Source organism: Myxine glutinosa, chromosome 12, assembly GCF_964187855.1.
Source record: "Myxine glutinosa chromosome 12, kmMyxGlut1.1, whole genome shotgun sequence".
NCBI lineage: Eukaryota > Metazoa > Chordata > Myxini > Myxiniformes > Myxinidae > Myxine > Myxine glutinosa.
The window spans coordinates 88,372,954-88,382,953 of NC_136272.1; the positions used below are offsets into that span (position 1 = coordinate 88,372,954).

Below are 10,000 nucleotides of genomic sequence, written 5' to 3' on the forward strand. Positions count from 1 at the left end.
CCACGTGGCTTATGGCGGCTTGGGGCCAGCTTCAGCTCAAAGGCAGCGAACGCTGCTGGCAATGGCGGCTTGGGGCGAGCTTTAGCTCAAAGGCAGCGAATGCTGCTGTCAAAGGCGCGCCATACAATTTGGAGAGGGTAAAGCCGCAAAATGAATAAGAATGGGAATTTGAGAAGGGGGCTAGGTTATTTGATTAATACAATGCAGAGTTCTTTCTCTTTGATTCTTTCTGTTTGTCTGAAGGTTCATATTTAACTGTTTAACATATTTAACTGTAAGGCTGTCTTTCCCTCGTGGTCCCCCTGTACTGTCTTTCCCTCGTGGTCCCCCTGTGATGTCTTTCCCTCGTGGTCCCCATGTGCTGTCTTTCCCTCGTGGTCCCCCTGTACTGTCTTTCCCTCGTGGTCCCCCTGTACTGTCTTTCCCTCATGGTCCCCCTGTGCTGTCTTTCCCTTGCGGTCCCCATGTGCTGTCTTTTCCTCGCGGTCCCCCTGTGCTGTCTTTCCCTCGCGGTCCCCCTGTACTGTCTTTCCCTCGCGGTCCGGTCCCCCTGTGCTGTCTTTCCCTCGCGGTCCACCTGTGCTGTCTTTCCCTCGCGGTCCCCCTGTGCTGTCTTTCCCTCGCGGTCCCCCTGTGCTGTCTTTCCCTCGCGGTCCCCCTGTGCTGTCTTTCCCTCGCGGTCCCCCTGTGCTGTCTTTCCCTCGCGGTCCCCCTGTGCTGTCTTTCCCTCGCGGTCCACCTGTGCTGGCTTTCCCTCGTGGTCCCCCTGTGCTGTCTTTCCCTCGCGGTCCCCCTGTGCTGTCTTTCCCTCGCGGTCCCCCTGTACTGTCTTTCCCTCGCGGGCCCCCTGTGCTGTCTTTCCCTTGCGGTCCCCCTGTGCCGTCTTTCCCTCGCGGTCCCCCTGTACCGTCTTTCCCTCGCGGTCCCCCTGTGCCGTCTTTCCCTCGCGGTCCCCCTGTACCGTCTTTCCCTCGCGGTCCCCCTGTACCGTCTTTCCCTCGCGGTCCCCCTGTGCCGTCTTTCCCTCGCGGTCCCCCTGTGCTGTCTTTCCCTCGCGGTCCCCCTGTGCTGTCTTTCCCTCGCGGTCCCCCTGTGCTGTCTTTCCCTCGCGGTTGTCAGCTCTTTCACGAGCCTCGATTCAGTATTTATAAATAAATAAATAAATAAAATAAATAAATAAAAACTATTGGAAACAGATTCTTAACTGAAACATACTAATGAAATAACTACAGAAGATCCTATGGTGTCCTACGTGTTGTACATGGCCTAACTAGGGTGCGACCTTTGACCTTTACACCAACTGGGAGTATTTACAGGGGATTATTTATAAGGGAACATTTACAAAAATTTACCAAGTGGAGGGTTCTAAAAACAACAACAATATGTATGAATGTGTGTAAATGTGTGTATGTGTATGTATGTATGTGTATATGTATATATGTATGTATGTATGTGTATACATATATACGTATACACTTACTACATATGTACTTACTTTTTCCACATGTGAAATTTGCATTTATGTTTATTTAAATTATACAATAAAAAATAAAAAAAAACACCTTTAGAGGCCATTTTTCCCCGCATAGCGGGGGTTGGCCTTTTTCGGGAACCATGGTTGTTGTTGTTTTTTGGTCCCCTTTTTGAAGCAATGTTTTACGGCCGGATGCCCTTCCTGACGCCAACCCTTTTTGCCGCCTTTAACGACAAACAGGGAATTACCAGTGAACTGGTACTCAATTAGCCGACCTCGGAAGGATGACAGGCTGAGTCAACCCCCCTGGCGTTAATTCAGCGATTGACCGGGATTCGAACCCAGGATCCAAGGATCCTAAGCCAGCACCCTAGCCGCTAGCCCAACACCAGGGTTGTTATATTTACTCTGTTATATTTACGCTAACTCAACATTTAAATTATACAATGGACTACAAAATATAAATGTTTCATGATATTTGTTATGTTATATCACCTTTATCTATCAATATTGTTGAAATGAAGATCAAATAGCTGTATGTTGAAATATGTTGAAAAAGTCAAAACTTTGCATGGGGTGTCCTTACTTTTTCATGTGACTGTACATACATGCACATACATGCATATACATACATATACATATACATACATACATACATACATACATACATTATATATAATTTACAGAGAATACATTTCCTCAATTTGTAATTGAACAAAAACTTATTTTGAGCTTTCTTTAACCAGAAATAGCAAGAAAGGCTTTGTGATAGTGGTAGTTGTGGTGGTGGTGGTCGTAGAGATAGTCATCGTGTACAAGTTGAGCAAACTGGTCTTTCTTTTTTGAGCCCTTACATTGATATAATTTTTTTTACGGCGTAGCCCATAGGGCAAAGCCCTCTAGAACAGTTTGTCCGTCTGTATGTATGCATGTCCCCTCAAATGTATACCAATCAGAGCTGAGGATCTGGTTTTTCATGTCAAGTCACTGTTCAGGTTTTGTGACATCATCTGGACATGTTGATATATTGCAATGTATTTACTTACCTATGTACCATCTTCACTTGAATCTGCAAGTTTAAATTTCGTTTTGCTATTTGAATTGTGTTGGACTGTGAGTCTGTGATCTGTGAGTTTACAAAATCAATATGAAACTCGACTTGTCTGGTGGTAACAGGATCTAATAACACCTTATCTGTGGCTCCGCATTGCAGAGTTAAACTGCTGCAGGAGAGCTATCAATTGATGGAGCTGAAGGAACTTCTCAGAGGTTATGGTTTGAGAAACTTGAACCTTGCTGTGGACCAGCACACTCAGGTACGAACATTATTTGTTTTTGACAACCTCCTAGAACGTTTATACATCAGTGTTGTCTTCATAGTTATGAAGTTGAAGCTGAAGAATAGTATTTGGTTCATGACTTTCCTGATGTTTGTATGGTTTAAATCCTTTACATTATTTATCAATGGTTTTGCTGCTACTACCACAACCTCCTCCTCCACCCTTCTGCCAACCTGAACAGACGCTGGTGATGTTCATTCTGAAAAAAGACCTTCCTTCCTCTTTCAAAGATGCAATGAAGGTGGTGAAGATGTACCACATACCACCAGAGCCCGTTTACCTGTACAGAATGATTCAACTTGTGCTCTCTGAGAGGGTATGCTGACCAATTCCTCCCTCTCCATCCCTCAAAAATGATTGCCCTCTCTCTTTTATTCCTTTATCAGCTAGCTCGGTATATCATTTCATCTCCCATGTACTGTATTCCATAACTGCACAATGTGAGGCTCGTCCTTATTCAGCATTTGTTCCCCAATATGCCCAGACAGCTGGGGTAAGAGTGCCACCTAGTTATTTTAGTACGAGGAGGAAAGCCCGTCAAAAATGACGGGACCAAGAGCATACCCCCATCACCACCATAACAGCACAGTTGTTAAATAATATAACTAGCAGGCTGTACATTTACTTTTGTTTCATAAAGACATGTGTGATTATTTTAGAAGTGTATTTATTTTCAAAGTGACAATGGAATTTCAAATGGCAAATAAAATAGTAATATTGTTACGGCCCGGGGTTTGTGTCTACTACGAGGGGGTTAGCCTCCATTCCCTCCTGAACTTACCGGACCTGTGGCTGCCGCGCACGAATAACTTAGTACTTCAGCAGGTTGCGAACCAGCAACTACGAACGCCAATGGGACCGTCGTGCGATACCTGTACCACATGACGGTTTCAATTGGGGGACGTACATTCCCTCCGGCGGTACACCACTTTAGACAGCCGAGCGAAAACCGTTGTTAACCGCCAGAGTAATGCTAATTTTGTTCCGGCCGATCTTTAATCTGTGTGCGAGCAATGGCAGATCGATGGAGGAAAAGACATTCACGGACAGAAAGAAAAGGAAACGTTTGGCGATTTGATTTATTTACAAATATTTACAGTGAAACTATTCAATAGGAAAGAAAAAGGGACAAAAAGCAGAAACTTAGCTTATTCTATGCCTTATTACGATAAACAAAAATAAAAAATAACCACCTTTAGAGGCCATTTTTTCCCCGCAAAGCGGGGGTTGGCCTTTTTTGGGAACCGTGGTTGTTGTTGTTTTTTGGTCCCCTTTTTGAAGCAATGTTTTACGGCCGGATGCCCTTCCTGACGCCAACCCTTTTTGCCGCCTTTAACGACAAACAGGGAATTACCAGTGAACTGGTACTCAATTAGCCGACCTCGGAAGGATGACAGGCTGAGTCAACCCCCCTGGCGTTAATTCAGCGATCGACCGGGATTCGAACCCAGGATTCTAGGATCCTAAGCCGGCACCCGCGCCGCTAGCCCAACAACAACACCAGTATTACGATGACAACAGATAAACACGACATGGGCCCAGCACACATTCAGGAGAGGAGGGGAAGGGGAAAACGAACGTTGGAAACATGTTCGCACAAAGGCCACGATTTTCCAGATGCCTCTCCTCGCGACGACCTTGGCACTGGTGTCGCCACCGAGCAGGTAATGATGATCCCAGCACGAACACGATCAGGTAAAGTTGATTCCCAGCAAGAACACCAGCAGTTTGTCCCAGCACGAACACGAGCAGGCAAGGTCGATCGTCAGTACGGACTTGGGCAGGTGAGGTCGATTGTCAGCACGGACTTGGGTAGGGGAATGTCGATCGTCAGCATGGACTTGGGTAGGTGAAGGTCGGCACGTGCAGGTGAACAAAGTCAGATGCGAAGATGAGTACCATTAAAACGTGTTCAGCCACAAGGTCCAGTGTGAAAGAGTAATGCAGGCACGTGCTGAGGCTTGTGAGGGTCCGACCAAAAGAGGGAATCCAACCACGTGTGCTTCCAACAAGGTCCAATGTGAAAAGAGCCAGTCACATGCAGAGCTAACACAGAGAGAACGTATCCGAACACGTGTGCATCCCACAAAATCCAAGGCGAAGAGAGAAGAGACCAAAACGCGTGTGGAGGCCTGCGAGAGGATCCGGTCAAGAGTGGATGGACTCGTGCTCTGCCAACAGAGGCCTAAAGCCAAGAGAGTAAAAAAAACGTGTTGAATCACCTTTTGCCCACCCTCGCCGATGGTTGGGGGGGGGGAGGGTAGGGGGTGGGGGTTGTTGGAGGGTGTCCTGGCTCCCGATTGGTGGAGCCCGTTACTCCACCCCACAAGCTCCCCAGAAGTTCCTCAGGCCCTGATTGGTGGAGTGTCGCTTCCCCTGCACCCACACACTCTCTCAAAGGAACTTTTACCTGGTGCTTGGATGGTGTGCCTTTGAACCTGCATGCACTGCCCAGCAAATTATCCCTTATGAGTGGAGGACCTGTGTTTCCCTCACCAAAGCATTAAGACATATGAACCCGAAATAAGGGGAAGGGGTCTAAGATATAATGGTTTGCTATGAAATAACTATTCTAGGGGACCTGTATGGTGGATGCCATTACTTTTTAGTGGTTTCCCAAAACCACAACAATATATTCGCAAGTCATGCTTTATCGGACTCATTCAGTTGCTTTATCAATAATGTTGATAGAAAAAAAAAACTATCGCAGAAATTCCTTTGGAATTTTGGTAAATGTTATTCAAAGCCGAAAAGGGAGCTGACCCGTGTCGTTCTGGACTGTTACCGATTCGTCACTTCCGCCTTTGTTGTTATTATGTACTTGTAGGATTTTTTTTAGTTTCAGTTAATATTGTTGGTAACATTTCTGTGTGAAATGGAGATTACTTTAGTAAAAGGTAAAAATAAATGTTTGTCAAGGAAAAAGGAAAACTCGGCAAAGAAACCGGAAGAGGAGAGGAGGAGGAGGAGGAAGAGAAAGGAGAGGAGGAGGATGATGAGAGAGGAGGAGATCGGAGGGAGGATACGGCGAGGAGAGAGACAGCCATAAGTCGCATTGAGGCTGCAAGTGGACTTTTTTGATATTGGTCGCGAATGAGTTGTGGCTTCCCGTGAAAGTGATTGCCCGCGACATCGTCCTATATTGTGATTGCAATTAAACCTGAGTCAGGTTTTATCACCAAGCGTGAGCCTTTGTTAGCGAGAAAGCAAGAGACTCCATTACAGGCCGATCGGCCATTTTTTTCTCGAAGCGGCCGTCTGCCTGGTGCTTCGTGTTTTGTCGTTGGGATTCCTATATCGACATCATCGTGTGGATTGCCGTTGGTTCCCATATCGGCTCAATTCCCAAATCGACCTCTCACCTCGTAACTCATCGTTCGCAGCCCTGCCAATAACTGCCTGTTCTTGTCGTTCTGCGCGACTTCAGCCTTCACCCCGTGTGGGGATTTGTGCACGGACTTTGGGATTGTTACATTCCACTCACTTTTGGCGTATCGTGAGTTTCTTGCTTTAACAGCATTGGGGAATGGTGGTACCATCATATGGTACTGTTCATTTTATGCAAGGGATATATTCATGGTACTTTCTTTAATATTGTTATTATTGTGTATGTGCGAGTTCTTAATACAATAACTTGTTTTGTTCTGCAAGTGCATTGGTGTGGTTTTACCATGGTTTATTAGAACACTCAAAATAACAAAAAAAAAATTTTTAATAACAAAGGATTTCACCAAAAGCTCACTGTGATATGATATTTGGCCCCGCCCCTGCCAAGGGATTGTAAATGCACCATGGATGAGATCCCAGGTGGAGCCGTTGGCATTGGTTTTGGTTCTGGTTGGTGTGCAAGTGGGTTTTGGTTTTGAGCCTGTGCTTGTTTCGTGGTGCTTCAAGAGAGAACGTGCTCACGTTGGCTGGTCGAATAGAGAGCCAAGCCTTGGGTTGGATGGAGCGAGCCCACCGATTAGCGCTAGACCAAGCTACGCTTACACATCTTTTATGTTCTCACACAGTTAGGCTATTTTTCTCATGCATTCTTTTCTCAGCTTTTTGTGCATAAAATCTTCTCCTGAACTCACAAGCTCAACAAGGACGCAGTCAACCAATGGTCCTTTTCAGGGCACCAGTGACTGGTGGCCTTGCCGCGATCCGACTCCTATGGAGTGACCATTACTGATAACGCACCTTCACTGTTTCTCTTGCACCACCCACATTTCACTTACCCCAACTGCAATTTTACGACTCGACGCACACGAGACACCACAGTATGTCTTTCCCTCTTGACCCCTCCCTTTTAGCATTTGATTTGTGGGAGCAGAATGGCTCTCACCCGGTAAGATAAAGAGGACGATAACACAACACAACAACAACATGCATTTTAAAGGCCATTTTCCCTGCTAGAGCGGGGGTTAGCCGCCGATAACCCTCACACTATTCTGTTCTTTCTTCCTCTGCGGATGGTCTGATTGGGTACCCATGTGGGTTGGTACAGCTGGTTGGTAAGGCACAGGTTAAGTTCTGTATCTCATCCATTTTCTTTTCTTTCCTGTAAATATCGCTGCATGCGATTGCGATATGCGATTGCGTGTACATTTTGATTTGCGTTCTCCCTTTTTAATCCCTTTGATTTCCCCTGCTGGACAGTAAAGCCCTTGAGGTTCCCTTCCCCCTTTTTGCATGATCCCGCTGTAATAATAAATTCCCTATTGTTTAACTTCATTTTCAATCTGTCAGGGTTTAGAATTTTCCTATTGATCCAGTGCTGTTCACACATGAGGTTAGACTGGGAGATTATATTTCCTCAATGGATAGGCTCATTCACTTTGTTATGCACCAGCGGTTGCTCGGCTGCCATAATTAAGATACAATTAAGATAAGATTGGTGCATAACCGGAGGGCATGTCCCACGATTGAAAAGCCATGTGGCACAGGTAAAACAGTGGACCCTGGGCGGAGTGGCCAGACGGAAGCCTCTCCGCAGTGAAAGGCACATGAAAGCCCACAGAATCTTGTTTCTCACAGTCTGAGAGTCCTTTAGGTGCTTTTTTGCAAACTCCAAGCGGGCTTTCATGTGTCTTTCACTGAGGAGAGGCTTCCGTCTGGCCACTCTGCCATAAAGCCCAGATCGGTGGAGTGTTGCAGTGATGGTTGTCCTTCTGGAAGTTTCTCCCATCTCCAACAGGATCTCTGGAGCTCAGCCAGTGACCATCGGGTTCTTGGTCACCTCTATTACCAAGGCCCTTCTCCCCCGATTGCTCAGTTTGGCCGGGCGGCCAGCTCTGGGAAGACTCTTGGTTGTTCCAAACTTCTTCCATTTAAGAATTATGGAGGCCACTGTGCTTTTTGGAACCTTCAATGCAGCAGAATTTTTTTTTTGTCGGCTTCCCCAGATCTGTGCCTCGGCACATTCCTGTCTCTGAGCTCTGCAGGAAGTTCCTTCGACCTCATGGCTTGTTTTTGCTCTGATATGCATTGTCAGCTGTGAGACCTTATATAGACAGGTGTGTGCCTTTCCAAATCATGTGCAATCAATTTAATTTACCACAGGTGGACTCCAATCAAGGTGTAGAAACATCACAAAGATGATCAAGACAAATGGGAGGCACCTGAGCTAAATTTCAAGTGTCATAGCAAAGGGTCTGAATACTTACGTAAATGTGATATTTCAGTTTTTTTATTTTTAATAAATTGGCAAAACTTTCTAAAATCCTGTTTTCTCTTTGTCATTATGGGGTATTGATTGTAGATTGATGAGGGAAAAAATGAATTTAAACGATTTTAGCATAAGGCTGAAACATAACAAAATGTGAAAAAAGTGAAGGGGTCTGAATACTTTTGAAGGGGTCTGAATATAATATATTGTTATGGTTTTCTGCCGCCCTTCCTACCCTTACCAAGGGGAGATTAAGCCCCTTGTTCTTTCTTGGGTCGGCGCAACCGAGACTTGAAACGCCCCTCCCGGGCAAACAAACGCAAGGTAGGGTTTCGGGACAATTCTCACACGTACCTAAATACCTGCGCCACCGCGGAAGCGGGGAATCAAGCCTCGCACGAGCCACGTGTAATTTGAGTACACCGAGCGGATTGCGTACCACATGGTCCGTGCAGTTTTCTAGTATTGGAACCGGATTCCAGCGGTTCTATTCGTACCATGCTTAGTCAATGATGGAAGGGACGAGACGGTCGAATAAAGGAAGAACACGATTTAATTATTATTTACACAAGTATGTTCAATGATCGGTAGAAGCACAGAGACACAGAGCAGCCTTAATCAGTCTTACATTAACCCCAGACACGGGCCCGATCGCACTCACAAAGGGGAAATGCAGGTAGGATGGTGTTCACGCGCTGCCTTGGTCTTCCAGGAACGGCCCCGCCCGGCGTGGCTCTCCCCGGTCACAGCACGTCCTGCGATGAAGGCAAGCATGCGGTGGAAGGGACCCTTATAGCGCGTCTCTCGAACAAAGGGCACAGCTGGCAGGAGGGAAATGTATGCGTCTCTCGCCGGCTTGGCGGTTTTCCACAGCGCGTTTAGTTACCAGCGCGCTATCACTCGCGTAACCCAATAGAGGCTCGGCCTCAAGCTCAACCGAGCGTCCAATTTGGTAAGAGCGCTTATAGCTGGGTTCATGCACGTCTTCTCTCCGAACTCGTAACTCTCATGAAGCGCCTCTCCCATAACTCTTCACCCCAAGCTCATAACTCTCAACTCTCAACAAAACCCCGAGCTCATAACTCTCAACTCTCAACAAAACCCCGAGCTCATAACTGAGGTCGGGGGCTTCGCGCAACGGGTTTTATTGCCACGCCCTTAGCCCTCTCGAATGTTCCAACCACGCCCTGTGACGCAGTGCCGCAGCCACTCCATTCGAGCCCTGATTGGCGGCTCGCGCTTACCGTCAGCTTCTCCGTCGCCCTCATTCGGTCTTGCCTCGATTTGACAGGCCTGCCTCGTGTTAATTCGCGCCAAAAAGCCAAAGGCGGCATACGGCAATAGAGGCAGCATAAGGCAATGAAGGACCTACTCTCATTATTCTACTCAACGCAAAACTAACACAGGAAAAGGACTATGCTCACACATACAAAGAAATAACTGAACTATCGCGAGGCTGCATGTTGTTGTGTGACTAAACTATGAGGGGGAAATTTAACCTTTATTGTATAAACTCAAAACCGCAACTATATA

At 46.5% G+C, this 10,000-nt stretch overlaps 1 protein-coding gene across 2 annotated transcripts in view; it reads left to right on the top strand.

Annotated features, from left to right (window-relative positions):
• The window catches only part of KNTC1 (kinetochore associated 1), a 390,864-nt gene that overhangs the window by 157,280 nt on the left and 223,584 nt on the right, over positions 1-10,000 (top strand). For both annotated transcript variants that reach the window (XM_078766073.1, XM_078766075.1), the window contains exons 29-30: positions 2,688-2,790; positions 2,996-3,130. In XM_078766073.1, coding sequence (XP_078622199.1) covers positions 2,688-2,790; positions 2,996-3,130 — 238 coding nt within the window. The remainder of the gene's footprint in view (positions 1-2,687; positions 2,791-2,995; positions 3,131-10,000) is intronic.